The sequence below is a fragment of the Oryzias latipes genome, chromosome 14 (genome assembly GCF_002234675.1).
Source record: "Oryzias latipes chromosome 14, ASM223467v1".
NCBI lineage: Eukaryota > Metazoa > Chordata > Actinopteri > Beloniformes > Adrianichthyidae > Oryzias > Oryzias latipes.
Genome location: NC_019872.2, coordinates 16,890,952 through 16,918,897, shown reverse-complemented (window position 1 = coordinate 16,918,897; position 27,946 = coordinate 16,890,952). Strand labels below are relative to the sequence as shown.

General features: G+C 38.6%; 2 protein-coding genes and 1 long non-coding RNA gene across 7 annotated transcripts; 1 reads left to right on the top strand and 2 right to left on the bottom strand.

Annotated features, from left to right (window-relative positions):
- Positions 1 to 304: 304 nt before the first annotated feature.
- Positions 305 to 13,689, bottom strand: LOC101174852 (glycine receptor subunit alpha-2). 3 transcript variants are annotated; one of them, XM_020708991.2, is made up of 11 exons: positions 12,464 to 13,689; positions 11,952 to 12,079; positions 11,114 to 11,181; positions 6,841 to 7,064; positions 5,950 to 6,032; positions 5,738 to 5,875; positions 5,451 to 5,665; positions 2,565 to 2,723; positions 2,126 to 2,221; positions 1,748 to 2,024; positions 305 to 1,048 (listed from the first exon to the last, which is right to left on the bottom strand). In XM_020708991.2, exons 1-10 carry the CDS (start codon positions 12,520 to 12,522, stop codon positions 1,752 to 1,754), a joined length of 1,443 nt encoding a protein of 480 aa, XP_020564650.1. In that variant the 5' UTR covers positions 12,523 to 13,689; the 3' UTR covers positions 305 to 1,048; positions 1,748 to 1,751. The 3 variants fall into 3 exon arrangements, with proteins under 3 accessions (XP_020564650.1, XP_020564649.1, XP_020564652.1); XM_020708990.2 differs by having other exon boundaries at positions 305 to 2,024; XM_020708993.2 differs by having other exon boundaries at positions 305 to 2,024; positions 2,126 to 2,218.
- LOC105355632 lies at positions 800 to 18,794 on the top strand. The gene is made up of 3 exons (XR_002874633.1): positions 800 to 881; positions 5,460 to 5,590; positions 18,716 to 18,794. It is a non-coding gene; the product is annotated as an uncharacterized LOC105355632 (long non-coding RNA).
- On the bottom strand, positions 13,802 to 27,946 carry aifm1 (apoptosis inducing factor mitochondria associated 1). 3 transcript variants are annotated; one of them, XM_011483660.3, is made up of 20 exons: positions 27,653 to 27,946; positions 25,974 to 26,104; positions 25,633 to 25,753; positions 25,095 to 25,205; positions 23,883 to 23,954; positions 23,726 to 23,767; positions 23,546 to 23,626; positions 23,137 to 23,258; positions 22,910 to 23,040; positions 21,610 to 21,700; positions 21,390 to 21,474; positions 21,225 to 21,301; positions 20,931 to 21,039; positions 20,739 to 20,846; positions 20,554 to 20,642; positions 20,331 to 20,471; positions 20,049 to 20,191; positions 16,957 to 17,081; positions 14,276 to 14,463; positions 13,802 to 14,194 (listed from the first exon to the last, which is right to left on the bottom strand). In XM_011483660.3, exons 1-20 carry the CDS (start codon positions 27,738 to 27,740, stop codon positions 14,123 to 14,125), a joined length of 2,127 nt encoding a protein of 708 aa, XP_011481962.1. In that variant the 5' UTR covers positions 27,741 to 27,946; the 3' UTR covers positions 13,802 to 14,122. The 3 variants fall into 3 exon arrangements, with proteins under 3 accessions (XP_011481962.1, XP_004076557.1, XP_011481963.1); XM_004076509.4 differs by having other exon boundaries at positions 23,883 to 23,951; XM_011483661.3 differs by lacking the exons at positions 23,546 to 23,626; positions 23,726 to 23,767; positions 23,883 to 23,954 and having other exon boundaries at positions 27,653 to 27,944.

Here is a 27,946-nt window from a genome sequence, read left to right as displayed (position 1 = left end):
CTCTTGATTCCAACACACTTTTACTGCTGATGTATGCAGTCCTGGCCCCCTTCCACTTGACAGCTACTTTTATATGAAATATTCATATCACTGCTTCATTTAACAGCAAGATTTATTTTTAAAAATGGAAGGTTTCCAGAGAACAGTACTCTCCAGGCACTTGGTTAAACATATCCTGGACACTATTTTTAAAATAAATATGTTGGCAGGTTTATGGCAACTTTTGCCACTTTTTTTCTTTTTTTAAATCAAATGATCCCTCAGATGATTTTTTATGGAGGAAAAGCAAAGACCTGTGCAATAATGGGATAAGAAAATTAATATTTGTTTAATAAAAGTTATTCACTCTAATTTACATTTGTATATCATTTCATCAAGAAAGAGTTGACCATATAGTTAATGTCTTATTTCTGACAAAAGTATTTGGTTTTCTTTTAGACACAATATGAGCACCCTTTCTGACAACTTGACAGAAAAAGTCAAGCTAAGTGCAGTATTTCAACAAAGAATCATGTGCCACGGCACAACCGAGTGAGCAATTTCATAAAGCCTATAGAAAATATGAAATTATGATTTGTAAAATTATTTTTCTTAACGAAATGAGGTGTGATGTGTAATAGAGGAGTTTCAGCTTAAATTAAATGAAAGGTGTACAAAACTGTGGTGACACCAGCCATGTTGTTTGGCCTACAGACAGATGCACTGAGGAAAAGACAGGAAGCAGAAATTGAGCGATGAAGATGCTGAGGTTCTCTTTGGGAGTGACCAGGACGGATAGGATCAGGATGAGGAAATCAGACAGACAGCACATGTTGGAGGTTTTGGTAATAAAGTCAGGGAGGCCAGACTGAGATGGTCCGGATGTGTCCAGAGGACAGACGGTGAATATATTGGTAGAAAGATGCTGAGTGTAGAGCTGCCAGGCAAAACGTCTAGTGGAAGACCAAAGAGGAAATTTATAGATGCATCCAAATAAGATGTGAAGGTAGCTGGTGGAGGACACAGAAGATAGGGTTAGATGGAGGAAGATGATTCACGGTGGCGATCCCTGAAGGGAAAAGCCAAAAGGAAAACAAGATTTCTCTTAGTGAAATTCCTTTTCTTTGCTTTTAGAACATTTTCATGTTCTAAAAATGTATTTTGAAAATCTGAAGGTATTCATGTTTTCTTTAGGCATAAATACTGACCACTAAGTTTGAAACCAACCAACAAAAAGTAAAATAATTCTGTCTTTTTTATTAATAAATTGTCTATCAGACGGCTCCAAATGCATTTTAAATATTACGTGATCATTGCAATGTCTGAAACTATGAATTTATTCATCTGCTGCTAAAATTATTTTCCCAGGGCTGTAAGTAAAAGTGAGGCTGACCCAGCGACACAGGTGAAAGTACTGGTTTGAATGTTGTGTCAGTAAACAGCTCAAATCTGGATGCCCAACTATAAAAGAAACTTCAGGAATTTTACAAAAAACCTTGGAAAGAGGGTTGACAGTTGCCATTTGCACATGTACACACGTGTAATCCAGAAAGCACAAGTGCTAACCAAAGTGCATTCCTTTGGAAGTAATAAAAGTTTAAAAGAAACCAGCAGATTCTTCCATGTCATGGAGCTTCCCAGCAGCTCTGCACATGCAGTCAGATTTCATCTTGTACAGCTTAGCAGAGGCCTCTGAGTCTGTAAATGTTTCAGTGAAGAGAGCAGAACTAAGAGAATCCAGAGGACTTTTCTGATCCTTGCTCTGCACCTTTTTACTTGGTGGCCTGGAGATCCTCATGTCGTAGAACTTTGTAGGTGAGCCAGTAGAGGACATTAAACACCAGGAAAGTCATGGGAAAAAGCGCTCGGGAAATTGTGTCAATCCGTTTTGCCCGTTCCACGAAGCGCCTCCGTATTTCATAGAAGCCCAAACCAGGAGGCAAATCTGCAAAGACAGGTGTGGCATCCATTTCTGGGCCTCTTTCTGTTGATAGTGCAAGGCCAAAGCTTTGCAAGAGGTAACCCTGCTGTGCCAGTTCCTCCTCCTGATCAACAGAAGCACAATACCAGAAAATCAGCACTCAAAAACACTCCATTTGAATTAGTGCCTACTTATTGTTAAATTAAGTAAGACAGCAGTACCTACCCTGGCACAGGCACTGCACCGCTGGTTTACATTCCCCTGAGCAGCACTGTTTCCTGGTGTGTTGTTCCCTTTCACTTTACTGTCAGCGCTTCCCTGCTGAGGCCAAAAGTCAAAGTTAAAGTCCTGCTACACCTTTTTGCAATAGAAATAAAACTATTAAATACTTTTTGTCACAAACCATAGAGGAAAATCTTTCAGTTCTGCAGCTGCAATTTAACTATATGTTGGGTTTTATTCCTTTTTTAAACATTGCATCTAACACAACACACTGAGATGCAGAGAACTCTCACTCACCAGTGGAATAAGGCGGCTTGAATTAATTACAGGTCAGTGCTGTCTGCATTGCAGCATGCAGCTGAACTGTTGCTCTCACATAGCAAGGCACAGTGAATAGCAGGTGACAGCTGCCCGAGGGGCTGTGTGGGGGGGTTGCACTCACAGTTCTCAGTCGCTGCTGCTCTTTGAGCTTCTTCCTCATTCTGAAGAACTCCTTGTGTTGCCGTGAGACGAAGTTAACAGCTGCATACTCCAGCAGCGCAGCAAACACAAAAAGGAGACACACTGCCATCCAGATGTCAATGGCTTTGACGTAGGAGACCTTCGTGGCAGATTTGGACAGACCAAGAAGAAGCAGATAAAATCATTGCTTTAAGCACTAAAGTAAAACCCTTTCTGCTTTTTCTGGCATCACAAATGATTTAGTTTGCATTTACATGTCGTGTTATATTGATTTCAAAACTGCAGAATTCCCCAGACACTTTTGAATCGGGATTTATTTCTGCAAATTGTGATAAGTACTTAAAGAAAGAGCATCACTGTTTAATTAAACAAGTTATTTTCTTCTTTTCATTTCCCATTTTTTATCTTTGTTAATGCATGTTTAGGGACACTTTGATATGATTATTTTGGTAGCTTTTTTTTTTCTTTCATTTTGTTTTTATGCATATTTTCCTTTCATTTTAAAAAAAGCAATTTTGACTTCAGTTCAGTCTTGGTACTTCTGTCAGAACTAACCATTGGTCCATTGATGGCCTCAGAAGGTTTCCTTTTTTTATTTGTTTTTGTTGTATTTTACAATCAATTTATCGCCCTCTAGTGGTTCGGTGGCCACTTAAAGTTATCAATTTATTTAATTCTTTTCATTTCCACAAAACAATACAAACAAAAGATATTGCATAAGTTCTTATTCTTTCATTCATTGGTTTATTGTTTAGCTTGCCATTATTATTATTGACATAATATACGGTATGAACAAACAACCAATAAAAAAGAGAATTGGCTCAAGCATGTGAAGCTTATCAGATGCCTGTTCTACAATATCCTTAAAGTCCAATCTGATCAATTTAACAAACTAAATAGATACAATCAAAATTCATTCCATATTTCACACCAAACATGTCTGCCCTTAACATTAGTTTGATATTTACCCTGTTTAAAATGACACAGACATCTTTAAATATAATGACTAACTCTTAAAATAAATAGTCTTTCTATATTTTTTGGAACTAAATTGTGTTTAACTCTATAAACAATTTCTAATAATTTACTATAAACAATGTACTAAAATTTTAGTTAAACTAAAGAAGGAATTTGTAGGTTCAAAATTCCCTGCTCTATTAACTATTCTAACAGCTTTTTTTGTAATTTACACAAGGATTCAATAATAATTCAATAATAATTTTTCCCACATTTCCCCAAGCACATTATGAAAGATATGGGACAACTAATAAATAGTGATTAAGATGCAACCTCTTTTTGTTTAAAACATCACTGATTTTAAACAGAATGCCAATAAATCATAGTGTTTTATATAGTTTATATGAGATTTTCAAGACAATTTATCATAAATTATTACACCTCAAAACGTCTTAAACCAATTATTTGTATATGTGCGCGTGTGTTTGTGTATGCGCGTTATGGCTTACAAGATTTTTTTTTTTTTTATTAGTTTCTTGCAGTTAAAGATTTTCAATTTTTTTTTTCTTTAGTCTTTTCTCAGAATGTTGTTATGATCCAGGTGTGCACTTGGATGCAGGGTTGTGATGTTTCTCACAGTTATCAACTTTGGTTTAAGTTATGTCTTTTTTTCAATTTTAAATTCACAATTATAACATCGACAACAAAAAATAGCTTTGATTATTTTTATATTATCTGTTCAGCCAAATCATCAATGTGGTTTTAGAATGATGACCTGACATTTTCTCATAAGGAAGTTTGTGCCATTTAGATATAATTTAACATTTTCTACCTTTTGATCACCAGAAAAAAATCATACATTTACTTTTATTTTAATTTAGTTTATTTCATTTATTTATTTCATTCATTTATTTAGTTTATACATTTCATTTATTTCATTTAGAGACAACCATTTTTTAAACAACTGAAACTGTTGTTTAACTACATTATACAAGGGAAATGAAGGAGAACAGAAAGAAGAAAACTTGTTCTCTTCTTTAAATTTAAACAAACATTTTGCTTGTTTCATGTATCAAGTTTCTTCTGACTGACCCAGAATTTTTTTTTTCTGTGAAAACTATTCATATTTTAGCCTTTCACTCAGTTCCTTAAAAATTAAATACATGAAAAAAATTGTGATAAATTATAGAAATTGTTTGATAAATCCTTTTTAGCAGTTTGTAGCTTGAGGAGGTCTGGCGCAGTGAGTCTGTGTTTAGTGTGATCTGATGCATGAAGTGATTTAGAACACTATATTCTTAGAAAATCCAAACTGTTTAGAAAACTTGTGAGTAAAAGAAGTCAGATTTATTTAGTGAAGATGTAATGTGATTCAATAGATGTTGGAGTTGGTCCAAAATCCAATTTTCCTTCCTTAATCCTTTTATTACCCAACCAAGACAAAATCAATTAAATGTTTTTCTGCTGCTTATCGTCTTGGAGGAATAATAAACACAATCAATGTTTTCAATAATGTGGTTTCTAATCTTAAAACTGTAAATTTAGTAATAACAAAGCAGAACAGGTTTGTGTTTGTAATCACACATATTCGCATTTTAGTTTGTTCTAATTTTAATTATTTTAAAAGTGTTTTCATCAACTTTGAGGGCATAGTTTTTCCAATGGAACCAATACGAAAACGTTTTTGTTTTTTTGTCTTTAATAGACTGATATCTACAAGCAACTGTTTCAATAACAATACACGATTAACAGTAATTTATGATCATTCTATTTTTGAAGAGAAAACCTTTTTAAATTGTACAAGGCATAGATAGATTGGTTTTAATGCTAAAAACCCTGCAAATATCAAGTCCTGTGATCATTTTTTCATAGGATAAAAAGAACTTAAAAAAATGAAATTCAATCTGACCTTTGGGAGGGAAGCCCTTGAACCTGAACTCTGTGTGGTCATCGTGAGCACGGTTGTGATTCCCAACCCCACTCTGGCTGGAGCCGCATCCATGTTGATCCAGAACGACACCCAGGACAGGATCACAGTGAGTAGGCTCGGTATGTACATCTGGATCAGGTAGTAACCCATTTGACGCTCCAGGTAGAATTTGACCTCAATGCATGTGAATTTACCTAACCCAAGAGTGAAAAAAGCTGATTGACAGATGTGAAGGTGGGGCAAAAGTAGGATTTCCGGGTGTGTACCTGTGTTGTAGTACTTGGTGCAGTACCCTAGCCCCTTCTCCTCCTTCAGCACAAACTGAGGAAGCATCAGGTCATCAGCCACCTGCACCGCTCCAACATCCAGCCACTCAAATATAAGATCATTCATGGTGTAGCCAACTAAGAAACAGAGACAAAGCTAACATTTACAATATTCATGTATGTTTTTACAGCCTGAAGAAAGATGAACTCACAGCTCTCCAGCTGCATCGTACACATTTGGCTGTCCATGGGAAAGTTTTTCAGATCCATGGGGCAAGATAGAATGAGAGTCAGCCTGGAGAAGACAAAACAAAACCATAAAAAAATGGAAGAATGACCAAAATGTGAACGGATACAGCCAATCATATAATCCAAACCCTACAGCACTGATGCCTTTTGCTCAGCTCTTTTCCACCTAATCTTTCATCAACCTAAATCTATATGACATCTTGTCTTTTTTTCTGCCTTAATATACTCAATGGCAAAAACTGTATGGATACCACACTCAGTTTGTGTAGCTGACACAGTTTTCTGATTTGATTCACCATAAATCAACATCAAAGATCATTTTGAGTGCAGATGTCAAAGAAGAAGCGCCTCTCTTGTCAGTGTCACAGACAGGAGAGGTCCTAAGTGTCCAATCCTGCAGAGAAACAGCGATCATCAAGTAAACTATCTTTGATCATCTCATGTATAAATATTAGGGTAAGTTGACAAGTTAAAGTCAAAGCTAGAATTCCATGTCCAACACAAGAGCAGAAAGAACTTTGGAAACTGCTTTTTATTAGTTTCATGATCTAATAATAACTCATCAGCATTACGGTACAGTTCACAGCTTTGGTGCCACGTCACTGACCTGATTATGTTTTGGCCTGAAGTTATAGTCTAATACTAACTTGTGCACAGCGTGTGCTGAACAATACAATTACGAATGAGCTGAACTGAGCTGGAGAAAGGCATGAAAGAGAGCAAGGGTTCAGACTCTGAACACATTGAGCTTCTTGAGACAGGAACCAGATCATCTGAGAAGCCAAACCATGTTTCAAGGCAGCTTTTGGTGTGTTAGCAAGCCAAATTCAGATTTGAAAGATAATGAAAATGACCTAATGCTGTAGAGAACGTTTCCGTTCTGGAATATCCGCAGGAGTTTGTTGTCTGTTGTGACCTCATGGAAGTTCGCTCCCTTTTCGTTTGCAAAAAAGAGGTCAGGTTTCCAAATAGAGTCCAACATAGAAGGGTCCAAGTCCAAAGAGTCATCAGGGTATTCCTTATAGGCCAGACGTGGGTCATTCCACTGTTGCCGTAGAAATACATTAAGCCTGTAGTCCTAAAACATTGACAAAAAAATGTCAATTAAATATCAGAAACTGAATCACAACAAGGCTCATACAAATTCACATTTATCAGAATTCATGCATGGTATAATGAGTTCAGAATGGAGAGCAAAGTTGCAGAAATTTCCAGCAAAGACACACAGCGAAAACACCCAACTATGTGATAAAAAAACCCACCAAAGACTCAAATTTCCACTTCTATTTACAAATTCAGTTTTGAGAGTTTTTGCCTAAAGTCCCACTCTGATCATCTTTTTAGTTATTCTTAAAGCATTCTCAGTGGCCCTTTAATTATGATTGTCATTTTTAGCCAAAATCAAAAAACCTTTGTCCAGGACATAGGTTCTGCAGAGCGGCAATAGTTCATTAGAAATTCACCTTTGAGTTGTGACTGATGGCCTGGAACAACCCCAGCCCCCCTTCCCTCCCTGTAAACAGCTCACTGTTTACATGCTCTCCTGTTAGCTTACAGCTCCTCACACCCTCAACCTAACATTACCAGTGCAACAAAAATAGCAAGCAAAACAAAAAAAATGGCAAGCAATGTAGGGCCATACAGTTTTGAGCCAGATGCTAGCTCAGACGAGTCTACAAGTGGATGTCTCAGAATGGAGCGGATAATCTTTTGAAAGCTTTATCTCCAAAACCTGCTCCTTATTCACAACTATTTTAATTTAAAAAAATGCAATTTTAGCTCAATTTTTTGAAGATATGTCCTCAAATCATATGAAAAACGTGGCACACAATAAAAGCACCATTTTCATTGGAGTGGGTTTTAAAGAGTGTTCAGAAATGTCATCTGCTTTTCACTCTAAACTTGGATACTTAAACAAAGAGGAACCTTTCCTTAAACCACTTTGCTTTCTTCATGAATACTTCAGAATGGCCCCATACTTGACTGAAACATGGGAAAACAAATGAAAAAATCATGGCCAACATTTGCAGCTCCTTTAAGTCATGATCTAATGATGGGATGTTTAGATAGCATTAAACGAGGTCTGGACCAAGACAAGCCATGCATCTTTCATGTAGTTAAACATTAAAGAGTCATGAACCAGTGAGTTTTATCAACAATATTATTCAAATGCTAAAACAAGACTACAAAAGAGAGCAAGGAAAGCAGTTGAAGAAAAAACGTCCCTTCCAATTTCAGGATAACATAAGAAACTGAGGATGACTAAACATTTTTTGAATTCTTAATCTAAGGCCAAATATAGCTGCATTTGTTCAGGCAAAGTGGGTTATCTAAAATCCATCTTCTTTTCCTGGTTTGCCCTGTTCAGCCAGAGGGGTTGCTGGAGCTAATCCCAGCCACTACAGGGTAACGGTGGACCCAGGGCGGACACAGTCCATCACAGGACCACACTCAAACCTAGGAGCCAATTTAAAGCCATCAATCAGCCTGTGAAAAATGCTTTTGAAATGTGAAAGGACAGCGTCTGGAGAAAATCCACACATGTACAGGGAGGACATCCCTGCTCCACAATTGAAAGATCGTGCAGCCTGGTGGGTAATCAGTAACTCTTGAAAGATCATGTCAAGACAACTGACCTAAAGAAAAATGTGTCAAATAATGTCCAGCATCCTTGTTTTGTTGGGCTTCTAGAAAACACAGATAAGCCATTCAGTTACTAATTACACTGTGCAAGGTGGGATAGGGGTTAGCGCTTTTGCCTCAGAGCAAGAAGGCCCTGGTTGAAATCCCAGATGGGCCCTTTCTGGAGGAGGTTGCATGCTCTCCCCGTGCATGTGTCGGTTTTCCCTGGGCACTCCATCTTCCTGCATAGGCTGATTAGTGACTCTAAATCATCGCTCAGGTGCTAAAGCGTGTGGTTTTCTGTCTCTGTGGTGGACTGGCGTCCTGCCCATGGTGCATCCTGTCTCCGCTTAACAGTGACTGGGATAGGCCCCAGCAACCCTGTGACCTTAAAAAGAGCTTAACTGGGTTTGGAAAACAGATGGATGGGTTACAAATTACTAAATGGTCTTCCGGTTTGTGTTAATTTTATTTCCAAAAAACTAACTGCAAACTAGACTCATTAAGGAATGCCACTCACTTCAACAAAACACTCACACTTACGTTGAAGGCTGCAGGTTAATCATTAATTTGTAACTCTCCTCCCAACAAAACATCTGCAGCACAATTAAAACAGATTTTATGGCGGAAAAGCATTTAAGGGCAACCTGCCATCTGTGATAATCAGCTGATTGCTTTTAACTTCTAATGTCACTATTAAGAATTCTGTTCTGTTCTTAATTTAAAATATGCAAGTAAATTGCATTGAATTTTTTGTCATTGTACATGGTGATACAATGAAATTGCAGCAGCCTTTTATCATCTTGATATTTTTTGTTGTAAAAAGGAGCTGACTTTGGTCACTGTCTTTACTTGAGGGAGACTGTTGAATGATTGGCTTCACTTAAATCTACTTTGTTCAGGTCTTTACTTGTTATGGATATAAAATCCACTCATTTCAGAGTGGCCTTTTCTTGTGGCCAGTCTAAGGCACACCTGTGCAATAATCATGCTGTCTAATCAGTATCTAGATATGGCACACCTGTGAGGTGGGATGGATTGTCTTGGCAAAGGAGAAGTGCTCACTATCACAGATTTAGACAGATTTGTGAACAATATTTCAGAGAACTGGTTATTTTGTGCATGTGGAAAATGTTCCACATCTTTGATTTCATACCATAAAAAATGGGAGCAACAACAAAAGTGTTGCGTTTATATTTTTGGTCAGTGTATACTGTGTTTACTGTTTACATTCTACTTAATTAAAAAAAGACGAAGAGAGAGGAGATCACGTGCGTGACAGTTTTAGAGTTTAGATCAAAGGCAAATCATGTTTTGAAGGAGACAGTTAAACCATCAGGATAGGAAAAAAGGAAAATGTAATCATTTAATATGTTATTGAATCAAATTACTATGTGGTTACATATACACTAATGATGACACCACTGGAGCTCTGTAGCTGTACTGTGGCTGTATGAATGGTTACTGCTACTGACTTCCATTAATGGCGTTTTTCTGGCTAAACAGAAAAGACTTTTCCCATCACATTTACAAATGAAGTAGTTTAGTTAACTAGTTAATGGTTTTGATTTTCTGAAACGGTCCTGAGTTTTTCTGACTTTAGTCAAATGAATCTTATTCTGAAAATTAAAAAATAGTGCAAATTGACATTTTTAATTAAATCCACAATAAACATATTGTTAATTGTCATTTGTATGTTCTATCTTTCAATGTAAATCAGGGAGGCATCTAAATTATTATGGAGCTCCTTCTACGTCCTGATTGGCCATGAGGAGGCAATCAGTCACACAACAGGTGTCTGAGGTGTTGACTGAACCAAAGGAGAGATGAAGACTAATTCAATCTTCTCCTGAGCATGTGCTTTCAGAAATTATTACGCCCTCTGTGAACTGTGTGTAGAACTAAAAACATTCGACACACACACACACACACACACCTACACACATGCACGCATGCACGCACGCACGCACACAAATATTCAAACCAAACCAATTTTTTGATTTGCCAGATTTTAAGTTTTCATTTGACAGAAATCAGACACAACTTTTAAGTGTCAAATAAGCTTTAGGTTCATTTTATTTCAATAAAGCATATTCTTTTCAAAGAAATAAAAGGTTTCACTTATTGAAGCATATATTAATAAAATAAGGAAGCTAGTTTGGCGTGAGGGTCAGACAGGGGTTGTTTAGGGCGCCATTTAAGCTATTACTTAATTTCCGTGCTTTGCTACTGAATGCAGCAATTTCTGAGATCACAATGCCAGAATTCATGGCCCTGATGTTGAGAAATAATGGATCAGTGAGCATTAGGCAAAATTTTTACACATCACCACTGTGAATCTCAGGCTTGTGCTCTGCTGATGTGACAACACTAAATCATCCTAGGATCTTGTTGGGTTTAGTTTTATTTGCAGCCATCATCCAGGATGGGTCAGAGAGGGTGTGTTTATGTGAAAATATTTTCATTTTGTAAAGAGAAATCTGTAATAAAACAAGAATGTCTTACCATTGTTGTTTCCGTGATGGATCCAAAGCTGTTGATGAAGATGTTGCAGGTGACATTGACAGGTGGACCTGACAGAAGCAGACAAACATTATGGACTTGTTTGAACTTGATGTTTACTAAGTCGACTAAACAAAGTGCTGAAACCCCCAGGCAGCAGGTTTCCCATAGAGCATCGTCTTTGTTTGCTCTGTGATGTGCCATGTCATTTTTGGACAAACAAACAAACACACCCGACAGCCAGCAATGGGGATTGTGTTGTCATTTTCTTCATGCTCCCATTAGCGTAGCCCATCTCCCAACCTCTGAAGATTTAAATATTTCATTCATTCATTTCAAGAAGTAATAATTTATGGTTTCTGCTTTAGTTACATTAGTGTATTTATAGATAATAGGTCAGAATTTACCCAGCATGCACTGACAAGGATGTGGAGCAAGTATGAAATAAATATGAAATGCGACTCCAGAGGCTGAAGGCGAAGCATGTCAGGGAGAATCTGCTGGCTTCACTCACAAGCTGGGATCGAGCCTGGACTGAAATGGGCCTGTGGGGTAACATGCAAGGGTGACTGCACATTTCTGTCAAAGGAAAATCAGATAGACAAAGTAAAGAGAATCATAACCAGAGGCTGTGTGTCAACATTAAAACCCGGAGTAACACATAATTTTAGGGGGGAAAAATGTTAATCATTGTAGCCTTTGGCTTCTCACACTTTCAGGACCATCTGTGAATAATTTGTGCTGCTTCACTGCTCTCATTCTTATGCTAAATGAGCAGCGGTCTTTGTCACACCTGTCCCTGCAGAGGTGGCCCCACATTTGCACGCCAGACGGAGCTTACCTTTGAAATTCGGCCTGATGCGAGCATCATAGCCAGATGTGCGTCCCATCAGTTTGTCCAAAAAATCAGATGGAGACGGAGGCTTGAGCGTCCTGCTGGGGACCTTCACCTCCTTACAGAGCCCAGATCTGCAGAGGGATGATAACCACTGATTTTATTTATTATGTATGTCATTTTCACTCAATGAGCTCTCTCGATAACTTAAAAAAAGAGGATAAAACTTTTTTTTAAATATCCTACAAACTTCAGTTATAAAAATATCAAATAGACAAGAAATTTAGGCAACCTGATTTAATCAAACAGTATTTTCCTGTCAGAATCTTTCATTTAGGTAAAAAAGAAATTTCAATTTTTACATCTTTATAATAGCAGAAAAGCAAAAATAAAAAAAGAGCATAAATTCCTTCATTTTTTATGTTAAATCACAAAGAAATTACTTCACAAAAAAGACCAATCTGTCCAAATTTTATACTAACTATAAAAGTAAACACTCTCGAAATCTAATTTCTTACCTGACCTGCAGCAAGATTACAAAGAAAGTCCAGAGCAAATGCAAGTTTTGCAGCAGCATCCCTAATTAGAAGACGCGGCAACACTGAAAAACACAAAGATAGAGCTGGAAAGGAAAAAGAGGCGAAAAACTTCTCGTCAGTCTTCAGTGGGGCTCTGTCTTCAAGGCTCAGATGTGCCTCCCTCCCTGTGCGCAGGTGTAAAATACAGGAAGCCGCTGCTGTATAATTCAAAATCCCAGGGAACATTTTTTTCTTCCCCTGCTTGTGTTTGTGTGGATGACTTCAAGCTTGATCTCTTTTTTATGGCCATGTGAACGCTGAAAGAATTACAGAGAACTTAAAGAGACAGCAACCTCTCACTGGCAAAGTGGCGCCACATAGCTCCAAAGTCCTTATTTTATTTTTGAAAATTACTATTAAATATATTTATGCAGTATGGATTTTTTTAATGATACCCAAGTGTTTTTTCAGTGCTAGAAAGGTTCAGCTTTTAGGCACTTTGATTTGATCAGACATTTCGTTTTTAACACAATTTCACACACTTGAATGGAGTTTACTTTGCATAATACTACTTCTCGCAAACTCAAAAGCCTGTTTTTATTTTTAAAAATCAAGTATGCAGTAAAAAAAAGATTTTTTTGAATGCTTAACCATTTTCAATGCCCATCCACAGGTCAGTTTCATCCACTTGGAGATGTTTGTCATCTCCAGCCAAAATTCAAGTCCAAAGTGTGAAATTTCATTTGTTCTTTCTTGGAGTAGGGGGGATGGGCAGCTCGGCAATTTACTCGTGTAAATTTAATGTAAGCCAAAGCGATGGGACATTGTGACTGCACGTGTTTGCTTCTCACTTGAGAGCTTCTTCCACACTTCGCTCTGGAACCCACACTGTCAAATGAGATCAACAATGTGAGAATATAAAAGATGAGAGCCATAATAGTAACAAGAAGCCCCCAGTTAAAAAAGAAAGAAAAAAAAAAACATTTCTGCATGCTTGCTCATTTCTACCCCCGGACAGGAAAAGTAGGCCATGCTTCGTTGTAGTGTCATTTTTTTTCACATTAGATTTACTTAAGAAAGGCTTCCACAGAGTGTAAAGTCTGCGTTGTTATGTGCTTTTCCACATGTTCCTGATTAAAAAAACAATTTGCATTCAAAATTAAAGAAAGATGTTGACATTTTTCATAATTACCAACCATAAAAAAAAAGTAATTCAACTGCTTCAGGAGGAATGATCTCACTAATGCAAACTTCAACCAGCGTCCACACAATCACAGCTCAGAGGTCAGCATGTCAGCTCATCGTACTGGTATGAAGGTGAAAATAACGAGTTCAGTCCAATTTAAAAATAGCTTTTATTGTAGTTTTTCTTAGTAGAAGCTTCCCTGATCACAACACAATGAGACTGATGTCAGGGGGAAAGCAGAAGGACTCTCACACACACACTGACTTCTCATGAAGAAACAAACTTAGCAGAAACAAATAAAATAAAATAAAAAACATGAGCAGCAAATCAAAATATGAAAATATTTAACCAACATAATTTACATTGATCCTCCTGTTTGGTATGCAAAACTTGTTGATGTGGCAATTACTGCCAGAGTTCACTCTTCATCTGAAGCAAAAACTCTTCCCCCTGAGAGTGGGCCTCCTTCACCCTTAATCCTCATGGATGTTGAACAGCTTGGCTACTTCGTTCAGATCTGCATGCTCCTCTCCATCTTTGATAATCTGCATTTTGACACATGAGAGGTTAAAGCAAACTGGAACTCTCGTTAAGCTCTAGAAGTGACACAGATGGACGGCTCTGACCTTCCTCGCAATGGGCATTCTGTTAAAGACGTTCCACAGGATTATGCCCACCACCACTTTGTCTCTCAAGTAGAAGATGACTCCCTTGCCAAAGTCATCTTTGTTTTCTGCAGCAGGACTGGGTGTGTCAGAGGCCACCGGGCTGACTGCCGTGTCCTCTGTTTCACTCTCTGAGCGGATGCCGGTCCCTGCAACACATCAAGCAGAAAATCTTCATCTTTCCCTGTTTTGTGATTTACGGCGCCAAAACTCGCAGCAGCACCACATAAAACCCTTCACAATTCAAGTTCCAGCTTTGATCTTAAATCTACAGAAAGGTTGTTTTTTTGCTTGCATACCCCCACACTGTCATGATTCACACAAACCCCCAATCTGACAAGTGAGAAATGGTGTGACACCATTCTGAGCAAAAAATCTGACTCAGACAACTTTATTCTGACTCACTCTACGTTAAAGGCAACCTCATCTTTTTCATCCTCCAACTTCCTGACCCCCATCTTTAGCTTCCCACTCTCCATCTCTTTTCTATCCGGTCCCAAACAGAAATGTACCAGGGGTTGACATAGCCCAGAAATTTGCACTGGCCCACAGGGCCAGTAGTTTTTGAAACTTACTGGCCCTGCCTGAAAGTTACTGGCCCGACACCGCGCATAGCGGGACCCGCCGCTCCGCAGGTGCTTGCAACTTTAGGGGGGTCCGAGGGCATGCCCCCCCGGAAACTTTTAATATGGTGCAATTTGGTGCATTCTGGTGACATCACTTATTTCTACACTTTTCAATGACTGAAAATAGACCATATCAAACTTAAATCTGCTCTAGTCTGTTTCAGATGTTTTGAAGAGAGCGCTGCAGTGTAGTAGGTAACACTAGTTCAGAAGTTTTCATGGTGCTTCTAACGGCAAATATCGCAATAAATCATAAACCTTAAATGTGTTAAAACAATCTAATGGCAGCTTGAACCATTTAACGAATCAAATAAATCCCTTAATGCATTTGACCAATCAGATGGAGCCCTGTTATGTTAGATGTTTGTAACCTATGTCAACGTGGGTCATTTGGAGTATAATTTTTAAACTGGGAATGGTTATTTGGTTATTTTGCTGTTTGTTTATATACCGCAAATTATATCGTTATCGCAATTTTAATCTCTGATATGGCATATCGCGAGTTTTCCTCATATTGTGCAGGTCTAACTGAGATCATTCAGCTAACTAGAAATACTTACTGCTTACAGTGTTGTAAAGAAAAACAAAATTAAGTAGTTTAACATTCTACTGCATTTGAGTCTGAGATTCAGGTATTTGGAGTTGCCTTTGATTCTTTGACATTCATCTTAAAGCTTAGTGGATACAGTTTCATCTTCAATGCATTTATTAAATATCTTGCTGTCCATACTACTAATTATACCCACTACTCCATCCAACATATTCCTATCTATTCCTGCCATGTCTTCCACATCTCTGACATGCTTCAGTCTCTCTTCAGTGACGGTGTCGGATTTATAATCAAATGTAATAATAACCCACTGGCTTGTGCCTTCGTTGTTGCTGTTTAACATTGTTTTGTATTGAATTGTTACATTCAATAAAGTTTGAAAAAAAAAAAGTAGTGAGCGCGTGCCGCGTGGTGCTCGGCAGTGAAAGCCGCTCGGCGCGCAGGCGGGAGAGAAGGAGACGTGATCAAAGGTTTCCCATAGAAACCCTTGAAGTTTGAACACAGGACTAGCAGAAAAACTAAATTATGAAGACGAGGTAAATCTACACGTTTTCGCAAAATTTACTTTATTGAAAAAGGTGAAGAATTTATAAACCGTTAGATATTTTAGTGGCCCGAGCGGACAAGTGAAAAGTAAAGTCTTGTGGTCCGCACTGCTCGAAAAACAGGACCGGGCCAGCGGACAAATGGCTATGTCGAGCCCTGTGTACGTAAATATAATTAGTTTAAAGTTAAGCGTCAAATACAAAAAGGGTTTATACAAATATACACCTCCTGTGTCCAAAGATTCATCACCCCCTATTGTAACAGTAACATCTATATGCCTTCAGCTCTCATCAGTTTGCTCAGCAGCAGGACAGGACATGTAAAAAAAGAAAAGGCAACCTCACATCATGTAGCATAAGAACCTTTTTACAAACTGCTAAAAACACTCATTGTTTAAAGTTTCATCGGTAAAAACTCTCATAATTCCTATCTATTGGGATCCATCTTTTTTAAGCTCAGCTTGGTCAAGATGAAACTCAAAGCTAGGCTTACACTGAAACTTTCTCACTTAAAAATGCGTCTCCTCCTCAAAAAATCGATCATCGTTTGATGTGGTTTAAATGATGATGGTCTTTAAATGATGATTAGGCTGTTTTAGCCTAAATTTAAAAAACTGTGCCATTGTCTAGGACACACAGTAGTTTCTCCAGAGCTGCAGGAGGTCATTAGAAATTCACCTATAAGTTGTGGGCGGGACCGTTGGTGTGGAGCAACCCTGGCCCCCCCTTCCCGTCACCCATAACTGAGAGCTCTTTATTTTCAAGTTCTCCTGCTACCCATCACACTATATTGGATCTATTTACCTACAAGTGGATGCATCAGAATGGAGCAGAGCAGGGAGCTTGTGTCATTTTATTTTTAGTGTTGGACATCAGAAAGGAACAGAAACACTGTTTTCTTTATCTGGTGAATGCCCCTACCTGACATTTCTGTGGCAGCTTTGGGTGTGTCCTTGGCGGTGGCTTTGGCAAACACTCCCACGGTTGGTAAGCTGCTGTCAACAATCCCAATGGCTTCATAGCCCACATCAGGTCCAAGGTCACTCCTGGGAAGAGACAGACGGAGGCAGAGCGTTCTCAAGCACTGTACAACCATCACTTTTTACCTGCATATTCTAAACAAAGTAAACTTCATTTAGCACAGAAAAGCTGCAATAAAAACACAAGAATGCTCTAACCCACATGAGTCAAACTCAAGGCCCGGGAGCCAAATGTGGCCCTCCATGTCATTTTATATGGCCCGCGAGAGCATAAACGTTTTTAATTTATTAAAATAAAAATAAAAATTGGTGTGTATTTATTCATATCTAGGGGGAATCGGACTTGAAATACCGGATTGGGCAACTATACATTAGGACTCAAACAAGTTATATCTGGCGCTTTGAGGACAGCCACTATGCTGATGTGGCCCTCGTTGAGTTTGACACTCCTGCTCTAACCGTTGCATGTATTAGCTATACTGTAATTCCATTTTTAAATATTCCAGAAATTCGTGCTATTAAAGGAAGACAGCAGCAAAGCTTGTGCTCAAAACATTTTTGTCACTGCATCCGTTCATCAGTGACATCAAAGCTGACCCCCAAAATGACTTCAGCTTAACTAAAACGATGTGCTGCTGCAGCAACGTCACTGCGGATGTGAACTGCTGTCAGTCTCTGCACTTCTGTAATGACTGCAGCATCAAAGAGGAGTTTCTTATAGGTCACTGCTTATCCAACAGAGTTCATTATAGGTTTAAAAGACAAAAGCCTAGAATTAAAAAGCGACAGCCTTGCTTCTTGGAATTCTTTTAAGATGCAGTAAATTGTATTTCAGACATGACAGAGTAAAAATTAAAACACCAAAGCTAAAATGAATGAGTCTCTAATCAAACAGGCTAAACCTAATAAGGATTTCTGCAACAAAGTTAAAGTTTTTTTAAACCAATGATGTTAAAACATTTTTTTTCCTATTATCTCTGGGAATACATGTTTCCTTCAAATACAACATCCTGCTTGTGGATGTTTTAAGAATAGAGTTTGCGGTCTAAATGCATAAAATCCTTTTAAAGAGCATCCTTTTGAATGTTTTATTGACTGTGGACATTTTGGTGGTATTGTTTACATAAATAAATAAACTGCCGTAGCAGCTTTATGCTGCGGCTTTTACATCACTGTTGGACGGCGGCATCTGTTCACGCACTGACTGAAACATTTGTACGATGATTCATCCAACGTCTGCAAACAAGCATCCTCGTATTGTAGATTACAAAAAGGATTCATGGCAGAAACCACGTCAGGGTTTTGAAAGTCTGATGCATGTAACACATCCTCCAACTTTAAAGGATTCACTAGACTGGAATGCCTGCTTTAGTCCTTTTGGCATCTAATTTACGGTGTCAGAAAATGCTGACAGTCACTTAATATATTGTACTGAGAAAATGCAAAAATAATTAACCGGTCATCAATTTTAACTTTGCCCTTTTAAAATACTTTTTGGATATTTTTAAGGAAAAAACTACTATAAGAATTTAAGAATGTATACTTTAAATAATTACTAATTGTTTATAATCAAGCAAATTTGATTTTTAAATAAAAATTTTACAAATCAACTTTTTATGGAATTCTATGGCATCGGATATCCAACTAAATAGTTACCCCTGTGAAACTGGAATTTCATTTTTTATTTTCTATTTTAACAGTGAGATTCGTGTCCACAGAGATAGCCCACCTGCAGCTGTGAGTGTGATGTGATGAGGAACATCAACACCTTGCTGGTAAGCAAAACTAACATCAGACATTTTGCACCACAACCATTTCCCTATTTACAATCACATTTTTAGGACAAACCCGTACAGAACAAATCTGAGAAGCAATGTCTTCTGAAATATTTGCTTTTCTGAGAAGCTGCTCAGTCAGATGGGGGAAATTCTTTCTGCTCCCCAGCTCTGCCAGACAACAGACTTTAAAGTTTTGTTACTGGTTTATAAAGCTTTGAATGGTTTAGCACCAAAATGCATTATTGCCTTCCTGACCCCATGTACCAGCCAGGACCTCCTCGTTCATCTGGATACACTTTCATCAGAACTCAGACTCAAAAATAAACATGGAGAAGCTGCATTCAGCTTCTATGGTCCACAGATCTGGAACAGGCTTCCAAAAAGCCTTAGATCGGCTAAAACAGTTTATTTAAATTCAGGTTAAAGACCCATCTGTTCTCAGCTGCATTTGATAAGTTTTTATTAAAAAGGTTACATCCGCACTCTTTCTTTAAGCTTACTTTCAATTCAGTTCTTTTTAACTTTCTTTAGATTTTTTTATTATTATTTCTTTTAAATGTTTCTTTTAATTAGGGCTGCACGATATGAGGAAAACTCGCGATATGCGATATTTAAGATTAATATTGCGATAACGGTATAATTTGCGGTATACAAACAAATAACAAAATAAACAAAACATCATTCCCATTTCATTGCAACAGTTTAAAAATTATACTCCAAATGACCCTTGTTGACATAGGAGACAAACATCTAACATATTAGGCCTCCATCCGATTGGTCAACAAGGTAAAAGGCGTCCATCCGATTGGTCAAATGCATAAAGGGATTTATTTGATTCGTTAAATGCTTCAAGCTGCCTTAAGGTTGTATTAACACATTTAAGGTTTACGATTTATTGCGATTTTCACTGTCTTTTGCGATATGCATATTGCAGAGCTGGATATTGCGATAACGATAAATTTGCGGTATATTGTGCAGGCCTACTTTTAATGTTTTATGATTGTCCCTGTACACAAAATGTTCTATAATGCTATACTTATATTTATATAATAAACTGTAAAAAAAAAAAAATTTAAAATAAATGTAAATACTGTGATTGCATTTTAATGCCAACGTAAGATGAGCCATGTCAAAACAAATGTTGCATTAGTGTGACCCTGCCATTGAAGTATCTTAGTGCTTTAGTTGAGCTAATTATTTAAATTATTTTTGGTTTTCATAGTTAACAGCAACATGTTTAGTTTGAAACACTCACCAGAACATAGACTGATGCCAGTAAGGTTTGCTGGCTCCTGTCATGTTCTCTCCCGCTAGTCTCCCGCTCACGACGGCGTGGTCGTGATGCTCCACCCGTCTGCGGCCCAGTCTGATGTCGTAGAAGCACGCTGCATCTCCCGCCTGATTGCAAGCAAAACGAGGATATTTGTGGCTAACAGTTGAGACTTTTAAAGCCAGGAGAGGAGCTCAGGACCCAGATCTATCCTGACCTGAAGGAGGAGTTTTTTATTCAATGTCCTGTTTAGAAATAGGAACTTACCACCCAAATGTTGGACCTAGCTTGCAGCTCTGCATTAACCCGATAGCCGCCGAAATCAGAATCCACCTCCAGACCTGCTGACTTGGCGAGATCCACATTTGGCTCCAGACCTACAGCAGCAACGATGTGGTCTGTTGTTACCTGCAGAGTGAAGCACCACAAGATCAGCAGGATGGCGGTAATGACTCGACCCGTCCTCTATCCGGCTACAAATGTAACCTACCACTCTGCCGTCCTTCAGCTTGATTTCTAATTGATCGTCCTTGCAGGAGACAGATTTGACCAGAGCTTCTGTTAGAACCTTGACACCCTCTAGAAGACAAACGAAATATGGTGGAAAATACCCCTCCCAAAAAAAAAAACACTTTTCCTGCCAGTAAGCACTTTAAACAAAAATAAAAGTTTTACCTTTCTTGACTTTCTCTGTTGTCCAGTTGCTCAGATACTCGGGCAACACTTTTCCCATGTTCCCCTTCTCAGGAAACATCTGTATCACCTCCAATCCCGACTCAGTGGCTAAAAGAAAGGGACGCCTCCGTTCATTTCCATTTCACTCTTGATGAATGGCAGTTTGCTTTTCAGCTCGGTGAGTTGTCTTACATCTCCTCCCGAGGGCGCAGGCCAGCTCGCTGCCCAGGAAGCCACCCCCAATAATTGTGACCGATTTCACGTTTCTAGAGACTTTGTCGAGCGATTTAAAGTCCTCAATCTGTGGATAAAAAAATAAATATATACTTTTTAAAAGCAATTGAAATTGTGTGGAAACATTGTAACAGCTTTTTTTTTTAAATCATTAAAAAGTAAATATCAGGCAATATTTTGGTCTTTTTATTCATTCATAGTTTCACACATTTTACAAAAACAGATACCGCCCCCTTGTGGTTTAATACCGACCTTGCGGAATAAAGTTGTTTTCTTCATCACCTCCTCTCCTGCTCTTTCAATGAGCTGTAGATTTCTTGGAATACCACCTGATAAAAAGAATGATCCAGATTGACGTCTACAAGACTTCAAGACAAACAAAATCCATAAATGCACTAAAAATTCAAATACTCTTACCTGTAGCTATTAAACATTTGTCATATGAGATCTCTGTGTCGTCATCCAGTTTGACTTTGTTTCCCCTCACATCCATGTAAACCACCTAAGAATTAATCCGATGCAAAACATAAATGACGTAAGTATGTAAAATGAAAAAGGAAAAACTATTTTTTTAAGATGGTTTGTAAATCGTAGGAACTAAACCAGATGAAGAAATGTGATGAACTAAAAAACCTGCCTTTCTGTTGTTCAGAACAGCCACTCCTCCGTTTTCTGCTCCATCCAGATCCTCCGGTCTGATGTAGAATGACGGCGGCTGGAAATATATACTACAAAACAAAAGTCAATTGTGTTTCAGTTTTTGACCCAAACCCGATCCTTTATTATATTAAAAAAGGTTCTGTTTTTTCTTGTGACTACGAGTCTATGTGTTTTTCTGCTACCCTGCTCTACTCTCTGCAGATTTCCTGGACCAAATGGTTCCAGGTTCTGATTAACTGAACACCCCTGATCCAGGGAATCGCCACCAAGTACGGCAGGAAGGATGAAAAGGAGACAGGCTGGTAGACCTTAGTGCTGGGCAATCCCAGTCAAATTTTTTAGTCATCTTACAGATACTTTAAAACATTCAAATATTTTGACAATAAAGATTTAAAAAAACTGTGCTTACATGAATAAACCAAGTTCTGCCACAGCTCCAGATTATGATACTGCCTCCACAGGCAATACATGATCTCAATGGTCTCTCCAGTAAATTGGGGTCCAAAATTAACTTCCCGGTTAAATAAAGCTTTAATCAAAGTTACTTAAAGTTATAGAGCTGCTAAGTTGGAATTGGTCAATCACAAACCACATTTTAATTATTTCAACTTTCTCCATCTGCATGTCCAGGTTGCCATACTTGTACGTGTAAACCACTAAAGTATGTTGCCATTGGTGGAGACTTACTTGCGGGGTTTTTCTTAAATGTATCCAGTAAGTTGCTTGAATAAATAAACATTTTAATTCAGACAAAAAAACTTGTCTTTGCCAAAAAAAATACTTTAACTGAGACATTTATCAGCTGAAATCTGAAGTTTTTCAGACCTTTTTTGAACAGTACCTGTTCTGTTTGTGAGGATTTTTGAGAACATTTAAGTAAGACAGGAAAATTGAAGCCTTAAAGTCCCACTCCGATCGTCTTTTCATCTATTGTTAAAGCGTTCCTAGTGGTCTTTTAGTTATGATTATGACGCTTCTAGCCAAAAATCAGAAAATTGCGTCATTTTCTAGGACATAGTTTCTACAGAGTGGCAGGAGTTCATTAGAAAGTCACCTCTGAGTTGTAGACGGGACCGTTTGAGAGCAGCAAATACAATTTTTTTTTCAAACTGCATGTATTCGCCTGCTCCTGATTCCCAATGATTTGAATAAAGACATATTCAGAAATGCAGTTTCTATATATGTCCTCCATTATCAGAAAAAAGCCATGTTAAAAACCCAATTTTAATCAGAGTGGGTCTTTAAAAACAACAATAAAGAAGGACTTTAAAACACACCTTCTTTCTTTGCCGTTCCACTGTTTGAAACGCAGTGTGTCCGTCACCGCGGGATCGTCAGAGAACCACAGCTCTTTAGACAGAGGAGGCCTCATGTACGGGAGGTCAGGCTCATCGGTCACTATCAGAACCTGACAGAAAAAAAGTAGACCCATGTTCCCCATCAGGTCAGACGACAGCATGAGGGCAAAGACGTACACTGGTTTGAAGACAGAAGTGCGTCTAACCTTGGCACCGGGGTCTCTCGCTCGAATGGACCTGGCAGCAGCAAAGGAGGCCGTACCTCCACCAATCAGGAGGTAAGGTGCGTGGGCGGGCAGCTTCAAGGAAACAGGCGTGGAGTCCGCTACTGGAAAAAACAAAGAAAAGAAATAAAGTCAATGACTTCTTTAATAAACACAAACATGGATGGAGGACACGCTCCTGCTAAAAGAAAAAACGTAGACTTGTGCAATCAAAACTTTTCCAGCAACCCCAACACTGTGACAATGTGAAAAACACAGGAGTGAACAGGGAGAGCAGCTGTAATAAAAATCATAAGCAGAAAAGAAAATATCTTTAAAATAAACATAATTAAAACAGAAAAACTAAGTATCTCGAGTGCTTCCCTCCAACAAAACTGGACCACATTCTTACCACTCTCTACCAGAACTTCAGGTTGGGGCTCTGGAGGCTCTGATGCAGGAGGTTCTGCTGCTGCGGGTTCTGCTAGTACAACTGGATCATTGACAGTTCACATGAGACAAACATAGGCACCCAGAATCTGTGGCTGAAATATGTCAGTGCTGTCATGCATGAGGCTGACAGAGGGCTTACCGCTCTCCACCGCCGGGGGCGGCTCAGAGGACACTAGCGGCTCTGTTAGAGCAGCGGCAAAGATGCAGAAAAATGTCCAAAAACATTAGAAAGAGAAGATGAAACAAGCTGAGGATGGAGCGCGACAGTGCTGTAATCTTTCTTTCTCAGGTCTTACCCTCCTGAACAACAGGCACAGCAGCTGCTGCCGCCGCCTCTTCTGGTGACCCTTCTACCACGGGCTCATCTGCTGTCGAAGCAATCCATGTTAAGAAATCAAGTTGACAACCAATTTTTCTGGTGTTAGAGACGACAAACCCCAGGATACATGCTTTATCCTCAGATAAAGCTGCAAATGTAAAACACTAAAACAAAACTCACAGCGTGCAGATTTTAAAGTTAGGTTCTCTAAATAGACACTTTCACACACAGTTAAAGACAATACAAGTCCCATGCCAACACTGATACACAAAAAAAAACCCAACATACATTAAACTAGTAGCCACAAATTCAACAATTTGACCAACTAAAAAACAGACAAATATATACAAAATGCCAAGGGCTGCAGTAAAACAATGATGGGTTAGTTTACAATGTTAAACAGAAAACCAACTCCAAAGGTCATGCGAGGTCAGAGTGTGTGCAGTAACCTACAAAAAATGTTGTTATGGGAAGATCAGAAAGCCTCATTAAAAACTGTTATTTTGTAGGGACAAACCTTTACCAGGGGTGCTGCTGCTTACAAGCCCCACATTGTCTTGTTGGTGAAAAAAAATATGTGTGGGGTTGTGAGCATTAAAAATCCACTCTGATAAAAATAGTGTTTTGGGTGTTTTTAATATGTTCTTGTGACATTTTTCTGATAATGGAGGACATATGTAAAGAAAATTAAGCTCAATCGGGAATCGGTGAATCGGGAACAGACGAAAAATCCAGATCCATGTGTGTCTTTGTTTTCCTCGTCTGAACTGGCATCTGGCTCAAGACGAGACGGCTGGATATCTCAGATATTACTCACCATTTTTGTTGTGCCTGTAATGTTAGGTTGGGGTTGTGAGGGGCTGTAAGCTAGTGGGAGAGCGTATAAACGGATGGGTGACGGAAGTGGGAGTGGGCTTGCTCTGCGCCAACTCGGAGGCAAATATTTAATGAGCTCAGCAGAAACTATGTCCTAGAAAACGACTGATTTTTACATGTTGGCTACAAAGGCATATTCATAGTTAAAAGAACATTGAAAATGCTTTTAAAACAGCTCAAAAGATGATCAGAGTGGGACTTTAATGCTCAGCATGTAGTGTATCTTTGAACTGGTAATACCAATAAGGGATAAGGGGTACACAGGAGTTCTGGCTGCGCATGCATGAGTTAGAATATACAGTCTGCAGACTACCTGGGGGGGTGGTCGTTTCAGGAGCCGTCTCCTCTTTGGGGGCTTCAACCTCTGCAGGTGAGCTTGGCTCTTCTATTGAAGGTGCTGCTGCAGGCTGGTCCTCAGGAACAGCTGACAAAAAAGAAAACAGAAAAGACATTTTGCCTCAAAAATCTTTAAAATCCAGTAAGGCCTTAGATATGTGCTGGAGTGATAATTTCCACTGGTCCACCCCTGATTCCAGTGCAATTGTGAAAGCTGTTTATCTGGATATCTCAAATGTTTATGTTTAGATAAAGAGGAAGCTGTTGTGCAGTCAGCTGATTGCTCCTGCACCACATAACCTTGAACTAAAGCCGTTTCATTAAAAAGAGACATTGAGGATAATGTGAAAGGATGTTTTTCCTTAGCATGGGTGAAACCAACCTTTACTACCAATTATTCCTACAACACACACAAAAAATCATCTTCCCCTCAGTGTCAGGTGAGCGACATATCCAGCACAACATGAGAGCAGACATGATTAGAGGTTAGAGGAGGAAAAGCTAAAACATCTCACCAGGAGGTTCTGACTGGATTTGTGCAGCTGTAGGTATTGTGGACGTTTTCTGTGGCCTGGTGGAAAGTTCTTCTATGCGCTGCTCGTATCGTTTTTGGTCCGACTTCATGGTTACAACTGCCTAAAAAAAAAAGTGCACACAAGAGAGGAAGGAGTCCCACTCTGTACAGTCATCTCTTTACGACTGCAGCTCATTCTAACGTCTCGAGGAGAACATCGGAGAGTCTGAAAACATTCCACAAATTATGGATGGCATAAAGACGCTCTTATTTCAGATCAGAATAGTATATTTTTTAAAACACAATTACTAAAACCTCTTGATGATAGTCTGGTTCACTCACATAAACGAGGCCTCCAACGCTGACTGCGCCAACCAGGAGAGCATACTTGAGGTTGTCTCCACCTCCTCCCACAGGCCCACTGGACATGTGGGCTGCAGGAACGCACACTGGTGTTCGGCCATTGTTCAAACCTAAACGACACATCAGAACTTTTCATTTGAAGCTAGGATAATAAACCCACTCTAAGTGTAGCCGCTCTTGCTGTTAATGTTTTTATTCTTTCCAAACCAAATTTGGAAACAGTTTTCTATGCTAATATAGATGTTGAAGTGTGCAATAAATGACATATTATGCAGAATATACAATTAGATTTAGATACCTGCTCCCTAAACCATAACAAAGTTGATGAAATGTGAGAGAAGCTGTTTGAAATTGAAAAATCTATTTATTACAAAAAAACAGGTCGTCAAATTCAGATGAAAAGCAGAATGTGAAAAGGTTTTGAAGGACTAAAGTGATGACAAATAAAAAGGAAGTTACTTCAGATGCTTTCACAATGGAAATGAAATAACTGGTTATAAAAAATGAAATGAAAATCATCCCTGAATAGAACACAACACCTCTGCACTAACCATGCAGTTCTTCAAAAACAAGCCTTGATCATTCTTAAAAATGAAGAAAGAAATCCTACACACTCTGAAAACGGTGTTTATGGCTTATTTAGTTTCCTAAAGGGGGATACAAACATTTAGTTTTACAGCCTCGTTCTGTACAAAACCCCACTTGACCCTGATGGGCATCTGAAATAAAGTAGAAGTCAGGTCTTAATTTATTTTAAAACAAAACCAAAACACAAAAATAATAACAACAAATGGATGCCTAAATTTTAAATTCCCCAGTATAGTTATTTTATATTGTAATTTGTACAGGCAGTTAGATAGACACCTTGAAGGGACCTTTTTTTATGAGAACTTTATTGACAAATTTGCACATACAGGACATCATACAATACATGACACCCCATATCTCATGCAGAGTTGTTTGAGCAAAACAACAACAGACCGTTAACCAGGACAATAAATAAATAAATAAATAAAATGTCCAAAGTTTTAAAATAAGACTATGCTTCAACCGTTAGACCTTTAGAAATAAATCTAAAATAATCAAACTGGTGGGATGAAGTCAGTTTAGGTGTTAATTTATTTCTCCATTTTAAGTATAGAAGTAAAAAAAAACAGTCAAATTAAAATGTACAACAAATTTGAGTGTTTAACATTGAATTGATCACACGTTTGATGGAGAAGATAGAGACTTCTGTTTGACATGACTATAGAACATGCATTTTAGAGCCAGAACAACTCTTCCTCCCTACTTCAATGAGACAATCTGGCGAACTATTACAAAAAAAATTAAAATAAAAAATCTGCAACACCTGTCAGGTGCAAAGAAGTTCACACAGAGAATGTCAAAACAGAGCATGCGCACAACCTGTCTTCTTCTAAGTCCAGCAAAAAATGTGCTGCAAGTGTGCAGGTTAGCCGAATGTCTCTGAGCAACGTCAACATTCAATGATTAGCTCGTTAGCTTGTTAATGAACAAAGGTCGGGGAAGTTCAACTGATTCCAAACTACTTTATGTTTTACCTGCAGACCCAAACCTAATATCCAACCCATAATAAAGATCGTTTACGAGTCCCAGCTAACTACTGAACAATACTGAACCTCGTTAACTTCACTGACCTGCTCTTCTCACGTTCTGCCGGCACAGTGTGGACGAGGATTTAGCCAGAGGTGCGAGCTTTCTCCATACTGTCCTACATTTCAGCATCGTGGCTCCGCTCTCCTGTTCCTGATCCCACTTCACGAGCCGGGCAGTCTGTCAGAAAGCCACTAACGGTTAATCCCACAGCCGGCGAGCGCGGACAACTAGCAGCTCTGCACTGCACACCAAGGCCAGAGACAGGTCAAACGTTTCAGAGGGGTGCTGGGTAATTGAAAAGACTATTTCAGAGTGAAGATAGACCGCGGCTGCGG

Excerpts from the sequence above, each read along its gene's own strand:
- LOC101174852 (XM_020708990.2), bottom strand. The coding sequence starts at position 12,522 with ATGCTGCTGCAAAACTTGCATTTGCTCTGGACTTTCTTTGTAATCTTG. Across the intron at positions 11,182-11,951 it reads CATCAGGCCGAATTTCAAAG|GTCCACCTGTCAATGTCACC; the intron begins GTAAGCTCCGTC and ends TGCTTCTGTCAG. Across the intron at positions 5,876-5,949 it reads TACGATGCAGCTGGAGAGCT|TTGGCTACACCATGAATGAT; the intron begins GTGAGTTCATCT and ends TCTGTTTCTTAG.
- aifm1 (XM_011483660.3), bottom strand. The coding sequence starts at position 27,740 with ATGCTGAAATGTAGGACAGTATGGAGAAAGCTCGCACCTCTGGCTAAA. Across the intron at positions 21,701-22,909 it reads TGGAACGGCAAAGAAAGAAG|TATATATTTCCAGCCGCCGT; the intron begins GTGTGTTTTAAA and ends TTTGTTTTGTAG. Across the intron at positions 21,040-21,224 it reads AAACAACTTTATTCCGCAAG|ATTGAGGACTTTAAATCGCT; the intron begins GTCGGTATTAAA and ends TTTTATCCACAG.